Genomic DNA, 26,670 nt, shown 5'->3' on the forward strand with positions numbered 1-26,670 from the left:
GATGTTTTCAGCTGAAAGCACATCTAGATTCGGATCCTCAGGTTTAACTTGCAACTCATCAGCCTCGCGTTTTAAATAGTTCACCATCCCATCAGCACTTGCAACTGCGGCTGGTGGCAGAGAATAATATCGACAAGTATAAATCAGCCAATTATTCTTGAATTTTTCCAACCACTCTTGTATTCCATCCAATTTTTGTGTGATCTCAACTTGCACATCGGCATGAAGAAATTCTGTGAGCATGTATTGCATGTCAGTAATCACATGCACCCTCTCCAACGCAGTCATCCAACATATATTATTCTGAATCAGGTTGAAGTCACCAATAGGGTCTTTCTCTTTCCGTGACAAAAGTAGCAGTGCAGCCTTTACATCTTTAGGTACTTCTGTCATGCCCTCCCTCTCCAAACTCTCTTGGATGATACGATAAGTTGCAACACAATTGCTCAATGCTTGTTGCTCTGAAAAAGGCACTAGTTGCACACCTAATATGGCCATCTTCACTCCTTTAAGAAAAATATTTTCTGTGCTGAAATTATCACTTAAGCATGCAGGAATCTTGAAGATATCGCCAACCTTTTCAATGAGTGACCTACAATTTTTTTTCATTGAAACAGTAATGTTTTCATAATCAACTGATGTTGTTGCCAATGGAGTGGGATCAAATGTAATGTCCTCTACAGCCGATGTGGTTGTGACTGTTCTTTTCTTTTTCTTGGAGAGCGAAGGATTTAGAGGGCAAGGGTCAGGGCCGGCACCAAGCACATGTGTTTTCCTGAAAAGATGATATCGCTCAAAAAATTCTTTGCATGTTGTATTATACCCAAACCAATTAGCATTCTTCATCGGTGATGGCAGCATCACTGTATGCATATCAGGCATCTTCATCTTCATGACATGTGGAATCGATATTGTGCTTGAGTTAGCATACAATACAAGACATGACCCTAAACTCCAACAGCATTTTCTCTGCAAAATAAAAAGATTAACAGTCCTAAGATACCAGAATTTAATTATCTCCGCCCTACTAAATCGCAGGTAACATGAAAATTGGAAATTTGAAAATGCAGCAGCCACCCGTTTATTAGGAAAAGTGAGAAAAGAAAATGAATGTACATGGTCATACCTCAAACATTAATGAATCCTCGTCAAAGAAATGAAGGGTTTTTTTGTAACTAGATGAGCCATCCTCCATTTCATATAATCAATGCATCTCCAATGGTTTAAGAAGAAATGAAGGAGAAACCTCATCCAGCTTCAAATTTTCCATATTTGGGGTAAGTTGACTGAGGAGCTGCACGAAAATACTTAGTTTAGACACATGGTCCATAATAATAATAAAAAAACCCAAACGGCGAATCTATTATGTGCGTGGGCACTTTCTCGTCCTCCAGTGTGCGCACTCGTCTCGTCCGTTCGATCTCATCACACGGCCGTGTTACTTTTATCGACTAGCGCTGCTTCAGCCACCCGTCAAAATCGTGCGCAGCACAGCCACCCCCCCATTCCAAAATCCCCATTTGAGTCAAGCGGAATCGGCAGGGAGGTATCGTCCGAAGGTCACCCCCTCACCGCCGGTGCGAAATCAATGGGAGCCGCCGTCCGCCATCCATCCCCTTTCTCGTAGGTAGCTTCTCATTTGGATTTCGCCGTGTCTATCGACTCGTTGCCAGCGCTTTCTACTTAACAGATGAGTAGCTTCAGGGATCTCATGTTTTTTTTACTTTGCCGGGGCCAATGGTTCGAGCCGCTACTGAAGGGGCTAGTCTGCTCAAGGGGCCGGGCGTGGAGCAGCTAGATGCAACCTGTTGTACGTTGCCCGCCGTCACCATGTGCAATACTGGGTTGGGGATTTGACGGAGGCACGGAGCCAGTAAAGATGAGATATTTAATTTCTGAGCAGCGCGGCCGTTGAACTTTAGTAAGATCGTCCTCGTACATGCTTCTCTAGTTATGCTTCCCATCATCTGATCATGCTTAAAAAATTCTGACATAAACTACCTGAGCTCATTTTTATATAGCTGTTGTAAGGTATTTCAGTGCTGCAGAACTGTTAGTTATACCACAGTAGTGCTCAACAGCAGAGTAGCTCTCACTATCTTATTTATCCATGAGTTTTTATGTCTCAACTGCAGCCGATTGCAAGTTAACAGTAGATGCTCTGCACATGCTGAGAGAAACTGATTTGTAATTAGTGAGCAGCAACGTTTTTGAGTTTTGACAATCTATATGTTCTTACATTTTATACAGTTATGATTGGTAAAATTTGTTTGAGGTAACTGTCTATTGATATTGCTTTTGCACTTAAGTGGTAGTTATGTAACATAATTGATGCCATTAAATTGAACAAAGTTAGCAACTATAGAGATCTTGCATTGGAAACAGTAGGTTCCAAAAGGCCCCTTGAGTCGCTCATCTAAAAAGATGAGAAGCCATGAGCGTTGACCGTACTTGGGCCAGGGATGATCCCCTGTAAGTGCAGGTCGTCGAACCACATGATCTTCATTAGAACACCAGAGAAGGATTCCAAAGTCACAAAGATCAAACCAACAAAACCATCGTGACACACTAGTAAAAACTCATCAAATCCATGCGAACCGATTTGCAAGGACACGAACTCAAAATCCGCAAAATCGAATACATCCAATCTGCAGTGAGTAAAACTCTCTTGCCCCGTGGCACTGCCCGATAAGGCATCGCTGCAGCAGAGGAAGAACAAGATTACCTTTATTCTTGACGGCATCGCGTGTTGCCGACGAAGACCACAAGACTCATAATTCTAAAAACTGAGTACAACTAGAAGGAACCGAGGTTCCCCCACCTCGCAGCACAAAGATGGCGGCAGGAGATGAGGGAAACCGACGAATCCCCACGAAAACGATGCAGTTTAGATCAAGGACGGGACTAAGGCGAGACGCCGCGCGATAGCTTTAGGGCGCGACGGTCTGCATGCATGCGAGTAGGGGCAGCGGAGAAGCTTTGCGTGCGTGCGAGCAGCTGGAAGTCTGATGGTTGCATGCATGCGAGCAGCCAGAGGTTCCATGGCTGCATGCGACCACCAGGACGCGCATGCGAGCGACCAGCAGATGACTCCGTCACCATCATCTTGTGTCCTATTAGATTTGTTCTACGTGAGTCCAAGAATTCTTGCGGAATTTTTTTTTGCGTAATTCGCCAACCCTAATTCGGATGGACTAGAGCTCGACGGTCTTGTGCTATGGAGCTGGCGATGGCCTGCGCGGGTTGTGGTGGGGGTTGCGGCGACACGAGGCAGGGGCGGGACGCGCGACGGTCTTGCGCTAGGGAGATGCGACGGCGGACAGCGATAAAAGAGAATGGAAAAGCAAAATGATCTCAGACCAACTTAAACTTATTACATGTAAAACTAAAACATTTTGGCCAAAAACTATCACTGCGAATTGCAACCCAATATTGAATACAAATGCCACATCTAATGAACACAAAATAACCGTGTCAATTCATTTTCGGTCAAAATCTAGCACCTATCACTGCATCCCACATCTCAAAACTTCAAATCGAGATACTGTCTCTATTTAGAATGCCCCCCTTCACCTTATCTTCTTGTCGCCTCTAATAAACATAGTTGCTGCCACTAATGAACACAAATTGTCACCCCTACCCTCGCTTAATACAAATTGCCATACCTGAAAGGGCATTTCGATCCCTAAGTGTTTTGGTGTTAATGACAACATGACTCGTGGACTAACCGTGTGTTCGAGTGTTTCAGATTTGAGATCATATGGCACAAGACGGTTCGTTGCCCTCAAAAAGGAAAGAAGCATAGCGGTATTTAGTGGCTTTTTATTTATATTGAGTCGTAGGAACTCCGTACTATTAAGAGGGAGTCCACATGGAAAGGTAATGGGTGAATTAACTTCACGTACACAAACTACCATATTTGCACCCACATAAAGCCTACCCGTGCGAGAGAGAGCCACCCAAAGTCTAACTGTGTTGCCAGGTCTGTTCCAGGCCCGGAACTTCCGGCCTACCTCCGGTAGGGCAGAACTTCCACCCAACGTCCGGCCTACCTCCGTGATGCTACTGGAACTCATTTGTGTTTGGCGGAGGTTGGACCAGAACAAGGACGGAAGTTCCGGTAGGTGTACCGGAACTTCCGGGGTATGACCGGAATTTCCTCCCCTGGCAGACTTAGTGCATAACGGTTAGACTTCGGGACCCCCATAAATAGTCATCCCCTACCTCGGGATGAACTGATCCGAAGCCCAACTCTCTCCACACCATTTCTAAAGCTTCAAAGTGCTATATCTCCCTCCATAGAGCTCCCCCCCTTGTTGATTCTTTCAGGATTGGAGGAGGAGATCTAGATCTAGGGTTTCACCAAAGCAAAAAAGTTGATTCCCCTTGTTTCCTTTGTGGATTTTGTTACTCTTGGGATTTTGGGATCCCTAGCCGGAAGGTGTATCTTCAAGGCCTCCAATCGTCATGCCCTTCTCCTTGTTTGTAAGGGTTCGGCGTACGCCCTCAAGGAAGCCACTAGCGGAACTCACCTCACCTTTGTGGTGTTGTGAGAGCTCATCCCACCTTTGTGGTGTGGTGAGTTGGATAATAGAGTGAGCCTTTGTGGCGCCTCTACCTTTGTGGTAGAGCACTCCTCCAAACGAAGACGTACACCGACCTCAATAGGTGGAACTCCGGTGAAATCTTCATCTCCCCGTGTGGTATCATTCTTGCCCCTTTATTTACTCGCAAAGCTTAATTGTTTATCATGTGCTTCGGCTATCAAGCAAGTTTCAATTGATTATCTATTGCTTGTGCTTGTGCTCGTGCTTCGGCTATTGCATCATACTAGGGTTGTTCATCATTTAGACGTTTTAGTGAACCCATGTATTGATGCTTGTATTCCATAAAAGTGAAAAGAAAAAGTAAAACTTGTTAGTCACCTATTCACCCCCCCCTCTAGTCGACCATACCGATCTTTCAATACCTCTAATGAACACAAATCGCCACCCATAATTAAAACAAATTGCCACCCCTTTTTAAAAAAATTGCCACCCTTAATAAATACAAATTGCCACCATCGATTAAAAACAAATGGCAAAACAAATTGACGCACATAATGAATACAAATTGCCACTCGTAATGAATACAAATTACCACCTGTCATGAACACAACTGACCACCCCACCCCCATAGTGAATGCAAAATTCATTTTTATATTGCTACCGTAATGAATAAAAATAACCACGTACGTCCATTCCAGTAAAAGATCTAAAAATATACCGCATCTCGCATCTACTCTACTCCAGATTTGAACTATCACCACCACTAAAAACGACCTCACATATAGACCTAACCAAACACAAAATTGCGAACGCCTAGTGATCACAAATTGCCACCCCGAATGAACACAAATTACCATGTACATCCATTTCGGTGAAACTTTATCACCCACCACCGCATCCCGCATCTTCTCCATTCAAAACAACCAAAACAAATCATATTTTCATGCCGCTCATACTAAACACAAATTACCAACCATACTGAACACAAATTGCCATGTCATAACAAACAAAAATAACCATGTTCATCCATTTCCATTAAATTGCCACTCGTGATGAACAAAATTTTGACACCCACATTAAGGGCCGCCACCCCTGCGGACGACAAGCTATGCGCCATCTCAGCCACATCCTCCCCGGATAGCACCACCAAGCTGCCCCTGGCAGTGTGGCGGGGGCAGCGCGAGGCGGCCGAGGGAGTGGCAGGGACGGTCGCTGCGACAGCGGGCCGGGGGCAGCGTAATTTTCTCTGGAGCTCTCCTGGCGGCTAGGCTAGAAGCACCTAAAACACAATCAAACTGGGTCTTAACCTTCTCATGGATTACGACTACACGGCCCGTGGGCCGATAAAGGGAGCCCAACGTCGGACGGAACTACAACGCCCAACGCGCAATAGCTTTATTCTGGTTGTTGGTTGTTTTCGGCTCTCGATTAGGCCCAGTCCGGACTGGAAAGGGGAGACTAGGGCATCGATCAAACCGAAGAAGCGACGCCCCCACCCCAACTTCAGCCGCCGCCTCCTCTTTGGTGAGCGGAGACCGAGATGACCAAACCAAACCCTATCTTTCCCTTTCCTCGATGGCGCCCAAGCGAAAGAACAATTGCGACGACCTCGCAGATCCGGAGGACGACACGATGGGATCATCGACTGAGTTTGCTAAGCCGGTTTACCTTGTGGCGGAGCACGAGGACAAGCAATCGACCTACTCCGTTTTCAAGATCAACGCCGCCGCCGACCGCAACGAGCCTCCGCACGCCCGCTTCATCGTTGCTGGGCTGCCTGGCCCGGCGCATGGCATGTCCTTTGTAGCTGCGCATTCGAAGCACGGCTCCTGGATTGTCGGCGTTGGCGGCGGGCTCGAAGCAGGCACCATCATCCTCGACCCCAGCACACTGAAGACGTACAAGGGCCCGCGGTTCTTTCACCCCAAGCACTATCCCATCATCATCGCACACGACAGCGAGGTATACGCCAGCTCACGCCATCCCCATGTGGTGCCCGACTTGGACTTTCAGCCATGGTTCGAGTCCTTCAGCTTCAAGAGTGGTGTCCCCTCCTTCGATACCGGCGGGGTCGGGGGCTCCTGGAAACACCTACGGTCGCCACCCTTCTTCCCTCTGTACCTCAACCCCTATCAATTTCGCAATCCACCTAAAATTTCAGTCACATCCTATGCTGTCGTGGACTCCTACATCTTGATGTCCCCGCAACGAAAGCTAAAGGTGGGCACTTACACTTTTCATGTGGCGAACCAAACGTGGGAGAAGGTCCACAACAAGAACCTTCCTTTTGTTGGCCAAGCTGTGCCCCTTGGCGGCAACCTTTTTGCCGCATGTTCTGTATCCAGCAATGGCGTCCCTGCATCTCACTCTGCCTTGGTGTTCCACATGTCCATCAAGATCCCCTCGTCCACCTCCGTGGCAGCGGTGAGCACTCCCGCACTATCAATCCAAAAGTTCCTGGTGCCCGCATCAGAGGGCAAGGTACCCCGACCGATCTTATGCCCCCTGGGAAGAGGCAGTTTTTGTTCCATTAGGTTGGGGTCTTCTCGTCGAAGCAAAGCCAAGTTTACCTTGACTACCTTTCAGACCGAGAACATTGAGGCAATCTTGACTGCCTGTCAGTCCCAGGGCGCCGAGCTCAAGGATCTAAAAGTGAAGGAACAAACTCAAAATAACGATCAATGGGCCGATCTCATGTCCTGGAATCTGACATGCTTGTGGTTGCTGCCCTTTCCATGTAAGCATCTGAGGAGTATAGCTCTCTTTTACTTGTTTAGGCTATAGCTAGCTTTCATATTTATGCCACTGCTACGATATTAAATCTTTTACATATTTGCACTAGCATGTGAACTGACGTGTATTGGTGTTCTGTTTTGATATAAACATTCAAGTTTATTTGTACCATTCTGTTAGGCTAAGACTACTAACTTCACTTAATTTGCCCACAACTTCTGCATTTGTTTTTTTGGAACTGCCAACAGACTAGAATGCGGTAGCTAAATCAGGCAGATATGACATGCCATGCATAAACCATGCACTGGCAGCTTATGCACCTGCCGAAGACTAGTGGTCTACCAAAATGCCACCTAAAGATAGATATACATTATGCGTCAGTATTCAGAAGTAGGTATCTGTATTATGTTGCTTGATTTCCTTAGTTTTGGTATCCTTTTCTGTTGACTCATGCACTCAATATGTTGCATATCAGCTTTGGGGGTTGCTTCTTTTGTCTAGCATTCATAAGGATACATTTGAGTTGTCAACTTTAGAGAACACATTGAGATTACATCTAAGCACCGCATTGAATACATTTTCTCTAAGGAGCAGAAAATAGATACTTTTGTGTTGTTTGATTTGCAGGACATGGTACTAAAATCTTCACATATAGAAGTCGTATTATTCCACACTGTAGGGTTTGTGCAACAACTGGTAGTGCACCATAGTTGATAGTTTTGAGATAGAGCAGAGCAACCACTTTGTTCTGCACTTGTGACTGCCCAACTTTGCTTATTTGTCATGGGCGGGGGTGATTAGGTCACACAATACTTGCATTTAGCTACCATTTGGATACAGGAATCTGGAATTGTGGAATTTGTAATCCAAACTCATGGCCTATGGTTATTCGGATCCCTCCATCATTTCTATTTTTTGCTGAAATTGGCTGCCCTTCAATTTTGGCTACTGATCTCAACAATCATGCTCATCGGTGATGCCTTGTGAGTTTAGCCACCTTATCATCCTCAACCAGTCGACATTTCCTTATTTTTGATAGTTCTATTACCGCCAAAACATTAGAACGTTTTATGATATGTGGATTGAGGATAAATTTGATGGTGACATCATATATGAGCTTGAAAAAGATTTAGATGCTTTGCTTTGCTGTTAGCATTTTGTGGTTCACGGTTCATAGAATATCAAATAAGTGTTCTAACAAAATATATATCATGATGGATTTAACAAAACTAATTTAGAGTCGTAGATGTTGGTAATTTTTTCTAAACTTGATCAAAGTTTGCCAGAAAAACTAATGGCTTAGAATAGTACAGGGATATTGTGTCAGTGACCTTATATCAACCGCAGGTATACAGATTCGAGAACCATTCATATTTATTTATGTTGTGTTAACCTGGATGTCGTGACTCGTTAACAGTATGCATGAACTACTACTGAACCTGAAATTTTGCTCTCATATTTTTATGATTATGATGTCCCAAGGACACAGAAAACATGGAGGATGATGGAGAGACAGTCGAGACAAGAGGAAGCCAAGCAACTGATAGCTCTGTCTTCTACGCACCGGTATTTCGTTACCGCGCGTAAAGTGGTGTTGCACCGGAACCAGTCGAACTTTGGAAGTGTGACTTTTGTGCTAAGCAGTACGGTTTTTGTGCAAGACATCTTTATCCATCCCTCAAGATGATGACATACTTTGGGTCCTACCTGTGAATGTAGAGCTTATCGATATATGAATGTTACTATTGAGCATCATCGACCATGATGACTAGTAATATTGCTTAGTGCGACATTATCATTTTTGAACTGGACGTGGATAAGTTTTCCTTCCAGCTTCTATGAGCATTTTTGAACTCAGTTATTTTTCATCTTTGCAAAGCAAGCAGAGTTATCCTCAAATGCAGACTTAAGTGATTTATCCACGTTCGTGTGACCATGCCACTGAATTCAATGATATAGTTCGAACATGCCACTGGATTCAGTGATATAGTTGCTGGGCGCGCCACATGAGCCGGAATTTCGATCTAATTGAGACTTCGAAAGCCGAAGCAACTGTTGAGAATAGAGAGTAAACGAGATTGAGACTAAGCAAATGATTCAAGTGTGTGTTCTTTATTGATGATCATAGTATATAAAGAATTAGAAGAGATGCCACCAAAAGGTGTCTATTGGAAGAGATGCCACCAAAGGATGGCAATTACATATTTGAGAGAGAGGGAAGGGACGTGTCCCTTAAGCATGGATTTCTACATATTTAACATGTGCTAAATATAATTCTAACACTCCCCCTAATCTATGCTTGTCCTCGCGATCATCTTGATAAAGATTCTTCCAAAAACCCTGTGGGAAAAATATGAGGAGAATGGTGTATGATATGTTGCTAAAACTCCTTTAAAATCCAGTGGGAAAATAAGGAGAAAATGTTACAACATATAATGGTTATTGTCTCCATGATAACTCATATGAGAAAAACCTTAAATAAAAGAAAAAAAAACCATGAGTTTAGAGAACAATATTATGTCTTGTATATTTCCTTCAAAAACCCCGGTGGGGAAAATTAAGAAATATGACATCAGTATGCCTTGTATACTTTCTTTAAAAACCCCAATGGGGAAAATAGGATGTATGCTTGTGTTGATATTTCCTCATTAAAAACCTTGATGAGAACCGTAAAGTAAACTCATAAAGGGAAAAAGAGTGTAATATAATGTTTGAATAGGTTATAACTCTGGAAGATACTTCCCCTGAGGTTCGTGAGGATAAAACAATATGGGGGCAATATAAATAGTGATATTGCTCTTCATATAACCTGTTTGCATCCATGCAACACAAGCAGCATTGTCTTTGTAGATAATGGTTAGTGATTCAATGGAACCAATACCACATAATTTTGTATGTGGTTTATCATTCTGTGAAAACATGCACACATATGCGTGATGTCCGTGGTAATTCCAGAATGATTGGTGGATGTAGCCACTAGGGTGAAGTTTGGAGTGAAGTTTTGAAAACTTTCTTAGGATGGCTATCCCACCGTATAGGAACACGAAGCATATTTGATCTAACTTTGTGGGATCTAATAAGTAGTTAGAGTCAGTTTATCCGATGATATTGGATTTATGATATCTCTTGTCCATCTTCTCATGGTTTAAATGGATCTTTCTCTACGTCTAGAGATTGAACAACCATGAGAGATTCGATGGATAATATTTGTTTATGTTAAAAATTTCCAACACTTTCTGGATATAGGTAGCTCGGTGTACCTTAATACCTGAGATAAGGTGTTCGAGTTTTAAACCCAAGTAAATTTGGTTTTACCCGGATCCTTCATCTCAAATTCCGTCTTTAGGTGATTGTACGTTTCATCAAACTTCTTGATGTATACAGTTGGACAATCATCATTGTTTGAGTAGTCCTTCAGTGGAAGAAACTCATTAGTCGGTTGTACCAATTGTCCCGGCTATGTTAATAAGCCATGTACTGACTTATTAAGGTTTTACACTATACATGTTGCCCCTTTCATGTGTATTCGGAAATTGGGATTCCTTGAGGAACCTGTATGTCCAAATTAAGTGACTCATAAAGACATTTTTGTCACGACGTCTATCAGTTGCATAAACAGATGATTTAGAATTGCAATTGAAATATGTTATCGGAAAATGATTCCACACATATATGGAGAATTGGTTTCAAGTATCTGCGTGAACCCTTGTGCTACAAGCTTCGCTTTTGAGTCTCACCACCTCGTTATTTTCATTCCGGTTTCGGAAGAAATTGGTGTAGGTATTACTTTCGCTGATACTTTCCTTTTATTGAGCGAAGCAGATTCTGCTTGCATTGCATCCTTCGATTGAATCCAGTCCGAATGTTTACACACTATGCCATGGCCATGGTCTTTGGACCAGGATCATTTGGGAGGTTGTTTGCAATTATAGCACAGAAATGTATGTCGACAATTTTGTAGTTTTTCGATAATTCTCCAAAATCTAGATACTTGTGCATGGTTTAGTGTGTAGATCAGACACACGTGATATCATCTTATAGATGATTATGTACCCAGGATGACTATTCGCAGTTTCCCAATGCGGTCAAGTCTAGATATTCCGATGTCCCAGTCGTTGTGTGCACTATTGAGCTGGATTTGTGGAGGTTTGCCTTCCACTGGGCGTATACTACCCATTTGGTATCTATCAACGTGAAGTTGAATTGCATTTACTATTTTTTTAGAGTATACTCAGAACTTTCCTTTGTTGCTTGCGAGAAGCTAAATCATGTACTGTGGCCGTACTTCTCCCCCTCATGATGGAGAGTTGAGTGGTTTTTTAATTGGTACATCCACTCTTTCAGGCACATTAGTGGCATGATTAGAGAATTTAATGATACCTTTGTAGTCAGTAAATGAGTATGGCAGATTATTTGCAATGTGTTGCAAATGAATGATTTTCTAAACTTGAGGTTCAGATCCTTGAGTACGTGGATTTGAGGAGAAAATGTGCTAGACATTCTTATTGATTTCCTGGCATTCTTTCTGGTACTTGAAATCTCCCCCTAATGCCTGGAAATGCTCCTTGGTGATATAGGCAGTGTACTGGCCATAAATAACTCCCCCTGACAGGGACTTGAGGTATTTGTAAGTGACGGAAAATACAGTTATTCCTCAGATAGATCCCAAATCTGTGAAGGTTATCACTAAAAAGTGATTTAGATCTCTCAGTAATACGCGAAAAATTCGCTGCTTTCATTAAGGTGTATGTTCCCACGGAACATTCAACGCTATTTAGCATTTTACCGTTAGTGAAAGTCTATACTACCTTGTGTTATGTTTAATTTAAATATTAGGAAGAGCACATTGAAGGTAGTCATTGTGTCAATTTCTGACATAACGTAGACCTCTCAGTAGTACGCGAGAAATTCGCTGCTTTCAATAAGGTGTATGTTTCCACGGAACATTCAACACCATTTAGCATTTTACCGTTATTGAAAGTCTGTAGTAACTTGTGATCCCAAATATAAATCTGAGGTAATCGTCTTTCAAATTGCAAAATACATAATTAATTAAGCCAATTGAGCTTATAAACATCATGGGCTTAATATAAGCGGATAATATTGTTATTGTACCAACATTCATGTTGCACGAATTGCTAAAAACAAATACATTTGAACATGAAAACATTTACATTCATACGTATTTTGGAATTTAAAACTCAACAGAACGATGCATGGAGATGTAAATAAAAATAGAAGTAAACATGACATGATATCCAAAACATGATAAGTAAGTAGTGTATCTACAGTACTATTAGTTGGACTTGTTTGCAATTATCCGTATAAACCGGATTCTGTTTGCAAACTTGTAAGCCTGAGGTCCTAGTACAGAAAATGAACGGATGTTGGCAGAATTATGATAAAGTCCGAGGAATCAATAGAAAATCCAAGGGATAGAAATCCCCATCCGTCCCGTGCTCTGCGATGAGAAATCCCCAAATCGCCGCCACTGAGGCGCCGGGAAGGACCGCGCCATGGTGCGCCACCCATTGGACGCCGCACTTGAGGTTTTCGCGGGGAGGAGGCTGTGGCAGAGTGCTGCCACTGGAGGTTGCGCCGTCGGGCGCTGCTGGTTGGCCGCGTGGAGCCGAGGCACCGAGGAGCGAGGCTGCTCGTCGCCGCCAATCTTGGTGAAGGGAGGTCGCCGAGGGCGACGCCCGTAGGCTGGCATTGAGGCCTACGGCCGCCTGCTCTTGGTGGAGCGGGGCTGTGCCGAGGGCCGAGTTGGGACGGAGGTTGTCAGGCGACGGCTGTGCCGCCCCCGAAGACGGCATGGCCGTTGGTGTACCATGTGCGTCGACGACGACTGAAAACGACGAAGATGTAGGGGCGCAGAAGCAAAAGGTAGCCTTCATGGCTACAAGTAACCACAGATCGGGAGAAAACAGTGAGAAACAACTTGATTTCTTACTTACTCACCGTTATGATTTCTTGATATTCTCTGATTTGATTGATCCCATCGATTTTCAAAGATTTCCTGAGATCGGTTTCTTCCTCTTCTGTGTTCTTCCTCTTGATCTTCTTCTCTTTGTTATGATTTGATATAGTTCGTAGAGGGATTGTGATTAGAACATCAATCAATTAGTACATAAATATAATTAGAGGGAAGGCTTGATTAGAGGAATCAATCGTGCAGATTGATTTTTACTTCCTGTAAAAGCATGAGTTCTATTCATACTACAATCGATTTCCTGAGATCGGTTTCTTCGGCTTCTTCTCTGTTCTTAATTTTGGCTGTCCGTTCCGATTGCTAGGCACGAAGTAATGCAATGATTAATTCGTTAGTTGTCGTGAAGAAATTAATCAATATGATCGCATGTATGCAGGAAGCAGCATCATGATTGTTCTTCCAATCCATCGATGCATGTTTGTCCTTCAGGTGTAGATATCTTCGCTGGCTTGATTGATTCAGAGATCGGTTGCTTCTGATCTATCTTTTCTGAATTTCATTGGGAATGCATAAAATCAAATTGTGATTAATCAGTTCATCAATAGCATAGGAGAAAACGAAAAATAGGCAGATGGAATGTTTGATTAGATAAATCAATCGTCTAGATCAATTTCTGTTTCCTGTACAAGCATGCGTGTGCTTGTTCTGATCATCCAAAAGATCGATTTCTTCTTCTGATCTTGATGATGCTTAGAGTAAACGAGATTGAGACTAAGCAAATGATTCAAGTGTGTGTTCTTTATTGATGCTCATTGTATATAAAGGATTACAAGGGATTACAAGGGATGCCACCAAAAGGTGTCTATTGGAAGAGATGCCACCAAAGGATAACAGTTACATATTCGAGAGAAAGGGAAGGCACTTGTCCCTTAAACATGGATTCCTACATATTTAACATGTGCTAAATATAATTCTAACAGCAACCATGGCGTTAATTTCTATATACCTGTTTGTGAGGATGCAATTGTAAAGGAACTACCTGCAAAATCTTCTGTTTGTATGAAATTAGGCAGACGGTGAATACGTAATGGTGATCTGGATTCTGGAAGCTAGTGGGGCTCACCGAATAAAGCCAATTCGAAGTACTTTTCATGTGCAACGTTTTTTCAGTTGTAAGTCATCAAAAAGAATTACTTGGAACTGCCAAAAGACATCAAAGACCACGAAGTGCTTCATTCAGGACACAACACACAATTGTACAAGTGGAGCAAAAAAAACCGATCATGACATGAAACCAACAGAAAGGGCAGAAGACAATTTAGAATATAATGTAAAATTGAACAACAGATTGAAAATTGAACTATTGCATGAGTTCAATAAATTTTCACACATGGACTTCCTTGACAGTTGCATCCTCACAAACAGAAGATTTTGCAGGTAGTTCCTTTACAATTGCATCTTCAAGGTCATCATCTTCAAACTACTCTGCTGATTGTGTTGGACCTTTGCAGTTGCATCCTCGCAAACAGAAGATCGTGTATGCATTTCTTTTATGGATGCATCATCAAGGTCATCGTCTTCAAACTATTCCTGGCTGGTTGTGTTGGAACCATAAAGAAGTCAAAGCCATAAACATGTCATTGCGACTTTGTGATGCATGTTGTCTGTAAAGACAAAAAATTAAAGCTTTTCTCCAACTCTCAGACATTGTCTGACCTACTGCGACAGAGCAGATCCTAGTGCAAAGGTAGAATTGACACAGGCAAGTCAGATTTCTCCCCAGCTCCAAATGTTAGACATCAGTTCAAAAATTGAACCCATGCTACTCATTCATGGAAGCATCAAGGTATCCATGGTGAAGTAAATAGAAAAGCAGCAGGCTGGAGGCGGCCAACGCTCTGATCAAAGTAGTTCCTATTCCTTAATTCTTAAGAGGGAAAACAACTTGTGAAGGCATTATATTCGAGGCAACAACATTCTTCTTTGTCTACAAAATTTGATCCGTAATTAATTTAATGCAGCAGCATGGTCTAGAACTCCATGAATAAATCTATGTCTATCGAGAAAAAAAAGGGTAGGATTTTAAATGCAGCAATAGATTTTTGAGTGGCACCATCAAATCTTGCAAACTGGGAAGTACCAGGCTGCTGTCTCGGTCCAGCTACAGGAAAAAATAATCTGAGAGATGAACCAACTTACTTAGCGGAGAAGTGAAGGAGCCAGTGTGCGGGAGCAAAGCCCAAGAAAACACAATAACAAGATGCACACATGTTATGGCAATCTAATTTATTCGTAGCAACGCACGTACATTTAGCTAGTAATAGAAAGTAAGGAACAAAATAGTAGTACTCCGTTAGAACGTTAGGCAAAACATACAAGAAAATATAAGAGAAAGTTAGTGTTGCCATATGGTTCCATGACAGAATCAGTTGAATTGGGACATACAATTGGTAAGTTATTAAGTGGGGTGCTGACAGGGCATCCACTCTAGTAGAAAAATCGTAAATATCATAAAGGAAGCGTATTTATTAAATACTCAAAGAAACATTTTGCATAAATCTAACGCGGACGATAGGAAGCATGGCTTCATTAACTGAAAGTTGAGCGGCAGAAGTGAGAACATACAGTTGGCCCTGTTGAAAAACTGTACTCTAACAGCGATCGCCCATTGAGGCTGTAATCCACAGAGGAGCCCGGTCTTATTGAACAACTCAAATGAACCAATATTGTACTTCTTCCGAAAGAGCCAATTGTGTGGAACAAGAAAAATTATTGTCAGTACTCAGAACATGATATAATTTAACAAATTCCATGCGTATATGGAAAATAATTTGCATGCAAACAAGGATCCTCATTAGAAAATGCAACAAGCTGTGTGTACCTGAGAAACGATTTTCTTAATCTCAGGTTCAAAACCCATGTCTAGCATCCAATCTACCTCAATAGATATACACATTTGTCCATTAAGTTGTATGAAATTAGAAAATTCTACCAAGGAGTAGATCTCCATGCAACCAAGACATAACCGTACCATTTGATCTAAAACATATGACAGAACAATGAACAATTAGCCTTTCTTTTTCTTACCCAACTGCATGCAAGGTATAAATTCTCGTAACATGGCATATCTAACATGGGAAAAGAAACAGAGTGGTTACGAAAAAAGAAACAGGTTCCAGGCTATCACCGTTGGCTTGTTATATTCTGAAGATCACTACCCAATTATATTGCAGACTAAACATTTTACTGAAAAATGCATATCATGCAAGGACAACATCAAAGGTCGCAAGGAATGCGAGGAACGTAATAGTTTGCCTGCAAGTGGCACCAAACTTACAAGATGGATTGTGCTTCTTGCTCTGTAGGCAGGCCATGAATGGCTTGATATATGTCAAGCATTGCAGTTGTCGCACACACCAGGACTCAATAAATTCACTTGTAAACCCTTGAGTTCCAGGTGCATGGGAAAATTCCCCAGATAAACCAAATAGTTATGGCCGAAGAGTCAAATTTCAAATGAAGCAAAGAACTCACAAACTGGGTTCAAAAGTAATAGTTCAACCTTAGACAAAACCTAAAATAAAATCGCATGCAAGTAAATAGAGGAAACTGCAGAAATGCAGGACTGCACGGTGCACGCTCAGCATCAACACAAAACACAAATCGGAAGTTTGTAGAACGTGAGTGAGTAATGGAAAGTGTACTGTGGCAATTTACATATCAGTTGAATTTCAACGTATCATTATCTTGAGTTTACTTCGTAAAAAGCTCTAGAACGATGTAATTATTACAGGTTTGGAGACAGTAACGCTAAAATGTATTCAGGTTCGAAACACAACAAAGGTAGTATGAACTGGAACCTAACCCAATTTATTAAATGAATCGGAACTAATATTTTTTTTTATGCTTGGACATCATACATATCATTCATGTTACCTTGGAACTGATACTGTTTTACTAAAAATGTAACCTTGACATTGCAATGTTTACAAATTCCAGTAAAGAGGCTAAAATAATCGCCAGTCAAAATTCAGAAACTGAAAAATATTTCCCACCAGATAGCAGATGGGGGATGTCTGCAATATTTTTTTCAGATGCTCTATTTGCAATAACAAGGAGACAAGCAAAGCCGGAAGTACAACCTCAAAGCTGGGAAGCTACCGAATTGAACTGTAAGCTATTCTGTTGATGAAATTGGGCAAGCTATTTGAGGGATCATTGCTCAAGTAGGTCTTGTCCAAGATCAGATGGAAAAGCGAACATAAAGAAATTTGCAAACATATTGGCTAGAACACGTCTACAGAAACAAAAGAAGAAAGAAAAACTTATCTCAAATGGCGTGTCCTCACGAGGTGCATCCAAATATAGATCTTCCATAATATAAATATATGAATGGAATAGTATATCTTTCAGGATGACCACCACGTGCAGGGTGTTCCATGCTTGATGCTGCATTTTAATTTAGCTACATGCGTGAAAGAAGTTTAAATAACACAATTTCAAAGTAAGACCATAAAATTAAAAAAATACAAGTCGAGGGGGCAGCTGCCGCCGCAGGAGCTGCTCGACGATCTCTGCAGGTGCGTAGCCCTAACCCCCTCCGATCCCATCTCTCTCCGCAAGTTCATGCAACCCCGGACCGAATCGAGAATCCAATCCAATCCCCTTGCAGCCGGTTCGTGCTGAACGTGCCCAAGGAGGATTTGGAGTCGTTCGAGCGGATCCTGTTCCTGCTGGAGCAGGCGCACTGGTTCTACGAGGACAACTCGGTCGAGCACAACCCCTCCCTAAAGTCCCTCTAGCTGGAGCTTCCCCCGTGTAAAGAGGAGCAAAGATAAGAAGATCATACATGTGCAGTTAGAGAAGTAAACTTCTGGGCTTCATCCATGTTGTGATTTGCAGTTTCTGTCAAGCATATTGCACTTGCAGCAAGGCACTAATGTTGTTAGATTGCTGCACAGTCATCGTTTGGTTTGCTGAACATAAAGTCCTTGTGTTTACAGATTAGTTTTCCACGATTTAAGTTCCAAAGCTCTAGATATTCTATGGCATCCCTACACTTCCCATTCTTCAGTAAACGTTTGAATCTTTTCATTGTTTATCACAATGTGAATCTTTAATTTGTATCATTTTTCACAATGAAAGTAAAGGGTACCATGCTTGATCAATGTATTGTATTCTTAATGTGTTCTTTGCTACATGGGAGTGTCAAGCTCCCTACTTTTCCACCCTACTTTCGTAAAATGGTACTCCCTCCGTCCCATATTAAGTGTCCAAATATTACATGTATCTAGACGCTTTGTAGGGACAGATACATCCATATTTGGATAAATTTGAGACACTTAATATGGGACGGAGGGAGTACAATTTAGCATCAGTTTGCCGTGTTGTTGCAAATTAGTTCTCTGCATAAATCACTTCAAGATCTGCAGGTGATCATGGTTTATCACTTTATCTTCTGTCCAGTTTGGAGCTTGTCCTGGCCATATTTTACCTGTTCATTACATAACTGATCTTCCCTAAGTGGCATTTATTTGCAAAATGATGCAGGTTCTGGAGGAAACTGGGTGTGATGTTTCTAAGCTTTTGAAAATGGATGACCACATTGAAGTTTCAATTGGACAACAGAGAGTTCGTCTCTATATTATTACGGGCGTTAAGGTAGATACAGTGTTTGCACCTCAAACTAAGAAAGAGATCAGTGTATGTAATTTTTCAGAGTTTTTTCTCATCTTTTCTTTTTGGGTGAAACACATTTTTATCCCACATGATTATATTAAGTCCAGGTTTTGAAGATATGGTATTTGTATGGCATGGTGAATTGATCCAAAGAACTTACATGTTTAGTGTGTGATAGCTTCTCCTTTCTTAACAGATCATAAATAATGCCCTGTGACATTGCATCGCAGCTGAGAAGTGGAACGTGTTAGTGACATGCTATTATTGTTGTTACCACTGACCGGATATAGGTTGTTCTTGTTTAGTTTGAATATTGCTGCCACATACTAAACTGCTTGCAAATCTTGTTATTATCACCTATACTATTGGATATAGCTTTGAGTTCACTAATGTTAGTGCGTGCTTGAGATTTGTTCATGCCTCTGCTTTACTGCTCCTTTTCCGTTTTGAACTTTTTTGGCTTAAATAAGTGAAAGAAGAACCACTGCTTTATGTGAATTTGGCAGGAGATCTCGTGGCACAGAATTGATGATCTTCTATCTGCTAGTGATGATGCGATATCTCGTGGAGTGAGGTGGAAGCGCCGGCTCGTCGAGTCCCTGGGTCTCCTCCCCCAGCCTACACGCCAGGTTGCTCACCGGGCGGCGATAGCACATCTCGGTTAAGCTTGCATTGCCGTGTTGCTGGCCACATTTCTCCCAATTTTGGCAGGGCTGTCCTGTGTGGAGCTGATGGCGGCTGATCTACGAGTCCTCAAGGTTTATGTCGGTTCCTCGAAACGTGAATTCGTGCATCGGTTCCTCGGAAGCAAGCAGCAGCCTCAATCTCAACAACAACGTATCAAGTCCAAACCAGTTCTGCAAAAACAATGTGAACCGAAACCCAAGGAACAGCAGCAGCAGCAGCAGCAGCAGGCGCTTCAGCCCCCAGCCTTCCCTCCCCATTCCTACCCACCAGGTTCCTCACTCTACACAGCGAGATTAGATATCAATTAAACTACCTAACAAGAAGATATCAATTATGCTTCACTGATGACACTTAACATTTCTTCTTCTTCTGAATTTGCTACGGCTGTCTTGCATGGAGCTGACGATGGCCGATCTCGCAGCCCTCAAGTTGTACATCAACTACTACTATGCCATTCTCACCACTCCTCTGCCCCAGCCCCACATGTTTGCGTGTGGTATCAAATTCGACCAAGCATCCACAGCTTGAAATAGATCGAGAATCAGACCATGATCTCAAAAAAGAGCACTGAGATAAACTCCTCAGATGTCCCTTCTGATCTACATAATGTGCAGCATTCAATAGATGTGCTTTCAGGAATTTGGAACGATATATGAGGCAAAATAAGTCGTTACTGGAGTATCCCATGCTTTAAAGAAGCATATTTGGCACATTGCACCATTTCAAACAAGAGATCTTGAAAAAGGAAACATTTAAAGCTCAACACATGTTCCCTTGTGGTATGAAATTCAACCAATTGTGAGAATATAACAGAAGTCTCAACGAAGAACACTGGAAAAAAAAGGTCGTTTCCAAAGATTAATCAAGAAAAATACGAATTGAACTCCTCAGATGTCCCTTCTGATCTACATAACGTGCAGCATGCAATAGACGTGCTTTCAGGAATTGGAACGACATAGGAGGCGAAATAAGTCATCACTGGAGTATCCCACGCTTTAAGAAAGCAAGTTCAGGACATTGTGCCATTTCAAACCAGAAATCTTGAAAAGGAAATCGTTTGAAGCTCCATGCATGTTCACTTGTGATATCAAATTCAACCAATTGTCAGCAACTTGAAATAGTTTGAGAACCAAACGCGAGTCACGATCAAACATTAAGCAAGAAAAAACGAATTAAACTCCTCAGATGTCCCTTTTGCTCCACATAATGCGCAGCATCCCATAGATGTGCTTTCAGGAATTGGAACGATATATGAGGCGAAGTAAGTCATCACTGGAGTATCCCATGCTTTAAAGAAGCATATTTGGCACATTGCACCATTTCAAACAAGAGATCTTGAGAAAAGGAAACATTTAAAGCTCAACACATGTTCCGTTCTGGTATGGAATTCAACCAATTGTGAGAATAGAACAGAAGTCTCAACGAAGAACACCGGAAAAAAAAAAGGTGTTTTCCAAAGATTAATCAAGAAAAAGACGAATTAAACTCCTCAGATGTCCCTTCTGATCTACATATAGCAAATTCAGGACACTGCCATTTCAAACCAGAAATCTTCAAAAGGAAATCATTTGAAGCTCTACGCATGTTCACTTGTGGTATCAAATTCAACCAATTGTCAGCAGATTGACATAGTTTGAGAACTGAACACAAGTCACGACAAATAACACTGAAACAAAAAAAATAAATCAAACATTAAGCAAGAAAAAACGAATTAAACTCCTCAGATGTCCCTTTTGCTCCACATAATGCGCAACATCCCATAGATGTGCTTTCAGGAATTGGAAGCGATATAGGAGTCAAAATAAGTCATCACTGGAGTATCTCACACAAACAAGAAATGTTGTTGAAACAAATTGTGTTTACAGCTCAACACGTGGTCCTTTGTGGTATCAAACTCCCCAATCAAATGGGGGCAGCATTTAACAGTTTGGAAATGAAGCATTAATCTCAAAGACCAACGCTAAGATAAGAAGAGTTCTCCAAATATTAAGCGACGAGGCAAACCAACTGAACTCCCCAGAAGCTTCTTCAGCTCCATGCATATAATGTACAGCATCACGTCGGATGTGCTTTCAGGAACTGAAAAGCTATATGAGGCAAAAATCAGTCATCCCTGGAGTTAAAACGTATCCCACCTTAATGAAGGCAGATTCGATACAATGCGCTATGTATGTACCTCGCTACTGCATAAAACGAAAGGAATGTGGAGATTAAAAGTCTGAATCTCGGAGACTCCCTAAAGTCTGAATCTAATTCACCACCTCCTACCTCTCTCGTTTTCTCTGTCTGCTCCCTCTCCTGCTCAATTCTCTAGCTACCCCCTTTCAGTCCCTTGCGAAATCTCGCTAGATCAGAGCAGGACCCTGACACACGCGGGCAAGATGAACAATGAGAAGCGACGCATCCAGATTCTAGACGAATGTTAGGGTTTATACACGAGTGAAGCGGGAGCAACGACGCCTTACCATTCGGACGTAGGGGCTTGTCGCCGGAGCGGGAGACGTAGACGCTGGGAGCGGTCGACCTCATACCAGCATCGCCGGTGCTGCCCCGTCTCGCCCACCCGCCGCCGCCGCCACCCGAACGACGCTCGGCTTCATCAGACAAGAAGCGGCCCAACAGGTAAGCTGGGTTAAGTAGGCCCGCGAGGCCCATCCCCCGTCGTGGCATCCGGTCCGGGCTGGGAGCCTCGCCCTGGGACTCGACGCGACCTGATCTGAAACGTAAAGCCGACTCCGTTCTTCACCGGCACTAGCCGGATTCTTAAATTTCCTCGCCCCCAATGTTCTTCCCCGCTCTAGCCGAATCGCCCGTCTCTGTTCTGACTTGCAATTGGCTGTGCCGGCGGCGACGGGCCTCAACTTTGCGCCGTTGCGCGGATTGGTCTCTTCTTCGGATTGCTGGTAAGGAACCCTAGGCTCATTGGGCTCGGTTGTTTCATCTTGGGGATATTTGTTCTCCTTTCTTTTAGTGGATACTTACTAGGATAAAATCATTGAGCTGACTGTTTCATACAGTGACAAACCATGAAACAGCAGGATGTTTTCTTTTTCAACGACCATTGCCTTAGATGTTCAGCAATAATTCGTACTTGGCGACAAGATATGGCATCTGAGTAAACTAAGGACTAACAGAATCTGCCTCTAGGTCTGGATTTTTATTTTATTTTGGTAATTGCATCATTATTACTCCAGTGGGCATTTTGATACTTGTTCATGTTTGTTCTTTGAGTGTCAGGATTAGTATATGGTTTCATTTATTTTATTCTTATATGATGCAGAATATTAAGATTTTAAGTGGCATGCTTGACTTGACGGTAATTCTTTATTCACCTGGTGTCATAACGTTGCTAAAGATCAATTCACTAGTTGGGGCTCGTTCCGGAGAAACTGGGAGGGGAGGGGGGGAAATCGGTCGCTTGGAGGAGGAGAACAAACAACAGGGGGAGAGATCAAGAGGGAGAGTCGGCGGAAAGTGCACAAACAGAAGAGATAGATTGATCCAGAACCTTTCTCCCTTCTGATTGATTGTGGGCAGGGGCGAAAAGAAATCCACAGATAAAATTAATTAGATTAGTGGGCTTGTTAATAAAAGTTACTCTATGACACACACACTATTGCGGGAGCAAGATGGGGTAATATATCAAATACCCCGAAACCAGCAAGGAGATCTTAGTTCGAATAAAGGGGGGAAGTTTGAGTTTTGGTATACCCTGCTTGATGATATAGACCTACCTCTTATTCCATCAGTTCTGTTGTCTCATTGCAGCATCAGAATGGGAAACATTCTGAATCTCATGCTTGGAGCAACTACACTGGAACATTGCCATCAAAAGAAATGCCACCAAGGCAGAATATCAGATAATCTATTTGAACCGTTGCACATTCTGGTATTCAGGGCTATATTAAACCGTGCCAGATGTAAAGCAAGCTATCAAAAGGGAATAGCCGACAGTCAATTTCAACTTTTAAGCATTCTAATTTGCATAGCAATGTCAGCACGTCGCAGACAAGTCTATGAGGAGGGGACACCGGATGATCAATTTAAACTGTATAGCATTCTGATTTGTGGAGTTATATCTGACTACATCTGCCAAAAACTAATGCATGAAAATAGAATATCAAATGACCCATTGGAAAAGCTTCCAGAGGTATGTTAAAATTTATTATACCGCCTTCCCATTATTTGAAATTGCTTATTTTAATTGGTGTGCTACTATATGTATATTTGCTGCAGGACGTGCTATGTATCATTTTGTCTACATTGCCTCTGGATAAGGCCGCAAGGACGAGTACGGTATCAAGGAAATGGAGATTCTTGTGGACAGTTCGTCCGAAACTGAGTTTTGATGGAATTACAGTGCATGGCAAAAACACCTGCATGAAACACCAATATTTTCGAAAGTTCATCGACAATGTTGATGCGGTCTTGGCACAGTGCCATGTCAGTGTTGTTGACGAGCTTGCGATCAAAGTTGATTTTGACACCATGCTGGTTATTCATCTTGATAACTGGGTTAACTTCATGGTATCATCACGGACAAAGTTCCTAACTTTAGATTTAGCACCAGAAGATTTCCAAGGTCGTGATGATCGGTACTTATTTCCATTCAAACTTTTAGATAGTGGAAGTATATCCCGTCTACAAGAAATTCATCTTAGCTTTGGACATCTTCAGCCACCAATTGGTTTCAGTGGTTTCCCCAACCTACGGAAGCTTGATCTGAACTTAATGAATGTCAGTAGAAAGGATCTTGAAGAGATGTTGTCAAATTGCTGTAATCTAAGCATTGTTAGATGTCACCTCGAGGATGAACTAAAGGTTAACGGTCCACTGCCTCACCTGCTATACTTGAATATTTCATTCTGCGGAATAACGAAGATTGTATTGCGTGGTGTGCAACTCACAACTTTTATATACAAGGGAACGCCGGTATGCATTGACCTCGGTAAATCATCAAGACTGGAAAATGCAGATATTTGTTTTTCTAAAGCTACTCTTGAGGATGCTACCACCCAACTTGTTAATGTGTTTACACATGTTCAAAATCTGATTTTTGATACTTTCTGTAAATCAACGGAGGTTTGTTAGTTGATCATCCCTAACTTATGATTCATTATGTCTTACATTTATCCATCATTGCCACTGATTGTCTATCTTTCAGATGCCCTACCTGGTGCATACCCGATGCAAGTTTTCTCAGCTGAGGCATTTAAAATTGTTGCTACTATTTGAAAACGAGGTTGACACCCTAAGTTTGGTCTCCTTCATGATGTCTGCTCCTTTCATCGAAAATTTTGAGATAACTGTAAGTATTCTTATGATCTATGTACACTTTCCAATGTTACTGCATCTGTACTCTTCCAAGTCAGCAACAAATCACGCATTTCTATTTCATAATTTGGATGTAACAAATGAGCCAGCTGAAATTGTGCCATGTCACATGTTGTATGCTCACTTTTATAAACAGCTAACTTCAGTTTTGTAGGGTAGCACTTCTGTGGTTTTTTCCTTTCTTCAGCACTCCTGCTTAGTCTTTGAAAATTGTATCTTAGGTTTCTTATTCCAACTTGCAGTTTAATGTTGATCCTTTACTATACACGGAACACGTGCCTACGAAGACACGTCGGGAGCGTCCTTATAAATATCTGAAGAATGTATGCATGAAAGCATTCCAAGGATCGAGAGGCCAGCTTGAATTTCTTTCACACGTAGTAGAAAATGCCCCTTCCTTGGAATTTTTAACTCTAGATAGTTGGCGTCCACTGCTGGAGTATGTGAAAGATGCTGACAGAACGAGATTTGTGGATTCAGCTCATCGAACCGCGAGAAGATGTCTGCAAGGAAAGATCTCTCCCAAGTGCTCTCTGAGATTACTTTAATCAGGATTTAAGCGAGGTAGATGTACAATTATTGAGGCTCGGTTGGGGTTGTTTAGCTGTGCTAATGGTGAATTTATTTTATAATCCGCTGTAGAGAAATTGGTAAGGAAGTAGAAAAAAGTTGGTTGTTGATCAATCATACAGTGAAATTCAACGGTTGGTTAGAAAAGCTGGATCCTAATCCAAAGGCAGCTTGATTCTCGTACATATATCATTGTGGTAGCTGTAAAATATAAGGGGTTGCTGTATATGCAAGTTTCTACTGGTTCTTAGGGCATGTGATGTTTAGGTCCCCTGGATACTAGATGAATAAAAATCGTTTTCATATGCAACACGATGAGCAGCTGCATGCAGAACAAACAAATTATGTGACATGCTGTCAGATAAACAAATTAGGTGACATCAACATCGTGTTATGATCTAAATTAATCTAATTTGATAAATTCAACACAACCAGTGCTCTTAAAACCAAGAATCTAAATCTAAACTTGTTTTTCTTAAAAAATAACTTTGAGTGTAAGAGACAAATTTGCAGTACCAACATGCTTTCTCTCTCATCATAAAACCAGTAAGTTGACCAGATGTTGTAAAAAAATTTGTACAGTACCATATCTTGTGTATCCCCTTCACACTCAACCCTAAGAGCATCTCCAGCCGCGTCGTCCCCCATTTGGCGTCTGGCGCAGCCGTTTTTAGGCCGTTTGGTGGGGAGGCGCCGGCGGATTTATTTTTTTAGAGTTCCGCCGTGATCCAGCTGCGCAAGCCAATACCAACTCCCCAAAAAATTGAATTTCGGCAAAATTTATATAAATTTGGCAAAATTTAAATGAAGTACATGAAATTTAACTAAACTCGATGAAATTTAATTAAACATAAAGTTTTTTCATTACATAATTATAAAATAGAAAAACGGCCGCCTAGTCGTCGACGTCGCTGAAGTAGGCAAGGTAGGCCTCGTCGGAGTCAATGTCCATCGGCTCCACCTTCACCTCCGGCACCGGCCCCTTCCCCGCCTTCTTCTTCTCGGCCTCCTCCCTCGCAGCCTCCTTGGCGCTCCACGCCTCGGCCTAAGCGTCCGTCATGGCGAGGCCGAGGCGTTTTGCCTCCTCAGCCTCACGATGGCTGGCGCGCTCCATTTTCCTAGCAACATTTTCCCCTTGTTCTTTGTGTAGATCCAAGTAGGATCTGACATAAGGGCCTTGTGAAGAAA

The 26,670-nt window shown here is 42.1% G+C and overlaps 2 protein-coding genes and 3 long non-coding RNA genes across 9 annotated transcripts; 4 read left to right on the forward strand and 1 right to left on the reverse strand.

Moving 5' to 3' along the window:
• Window positions 1–6,122: 6,122 nt before the first annotated feature.
• On the forward strand, window positions 6,123–8,867 carry LOC100832667. The gene is made up of 2 exons (XM_024461474.1): window positions 6,123–7,199; window positions 8,763–8,867. Exons 1-2 carry the CDS (start codon window positions 6,123–6,125, stop codon window positions 8,865–8,867), a joined length of 1,182 nt encoding a protein of 393 aa, XP_024317242.1.
• A 3,833-nt stretch (window positions 8,868–12,700) lies between these two features.
• LOC112271743 lies at window positions 12,701–15,207 on the forward strand. Its single transcript, XR_002965066.1, has 2 exons — window positions 12,701–14,649; window positions 14,724–15,207. It is a non-coding gene; the product is annotated as an uncharacterized LOC112271743 (long non-coding RNA).
• Window positions 15,208–17,722: 2,515 nt separating this feature from the next.
• On the forward strand, window positions 17,723–19,416 carry LOC104583837. 2 transcript variants are annotated; one of them, XR_002965065.1, is made up of 4 exons: window positions 17,723–17,792; window positions 17,885–18,077; window positions 18,763–18,873; window positions 19,398–19,416. It is a non-coding gene; the product is annotated as an uncharacterized LOC104583837 (long non-coding RNA). The 2 variants fall into 2 exon arrangements; XR_731887.3 differs by lacking the exon at window positions 19,398–19,416 and having other exon boundaries at window positions 18,763–18,917.
• Window positions 19,417–21,356: 1,940 nt separating this feature from the next.
• On the reverse strand, window positions 21,357–22,182 carry LOC104583838. Of its 2 annotated transcripts, none has more exons than XR_001407311.2 (3): window positions 22,044–22,182; window positions 21,847–21,941; window positions 21,357–21,665 (listed from the first exon to the last, which is right to left on the reverse strand). It is a non-coding gene; the product is annotated as an uncharacterized LOC104583838 (long non-coding RNA). The 2 variants fall into 2 exon arrangements; XR_001407312.2 differs by having other exon boundaries at window positions 21,357–21,761.
• Window positions 22,183–22,338: 156 nt separating this feature from the next.
• On the forward strand, window positions 22,339–25,732 carry LOC100833290 (F-box/FBD/LRR-repeat protein At3g14710). 3 transcript variants are annotated; one of them, XM_024461696.1, is made up of 6 exons: window positions 22,339–22,481; window positions 22,596–22,725; window positions 23,347–23,728; window positions 23,815–24,660; window positions 24,743–24,886; window positions 25,155–25,732. In XM_024461696.1, the coding sequence occupies exons 3-6, from the start codon at window positions 23,354–23,356 to the stop codon at window positions 25,458–25,460; spliced, it is 1,671 nt and encodes a 556-aa protein (XP_024317464.1). In that variant the 5' UTR covers window positions 22,339–22,481; window positions 22,596–22,725; window positions 23,347–23,353; the 3' UTR covers window positions 25,461–25,732. The 3 variants fall into 3 exon arrangements, with proteins under 3 accessions (XP_024317464.1, XP_003572916.1, XP_024317463.1); XM_003572868.4 differs by lacking the exon at window positions 22,596–22,725 and having other exon boundaries at window positions 22,347–22,481; XM_024461695.1 differs by lacking the exons at window positions 22,339–22,481; window positions 22,596–22,725 and having other exon boundaries at window positions 22,919–23,728.
• Window positions 25,733–26,670: the final 938 nt, after the last annotated feature.

The sequence above is a fragment of the Brachypodium distachyon genome, chromosome 3 (genome assembly GCF_000005505.3).
Source record: "Brachypodium distachyon strain Bd21 chromosome 3, Brachypodium_distachyon_v3.0, whole genome shotgun sequence".
In the NCBI taxonomy this organism is placed as follows: Eukaryota; Viridiplantae; Streptophyta; class Magnoliopsida; order Poales; family Poaceae; genus Brachypodium; species Brachypodium distachyon.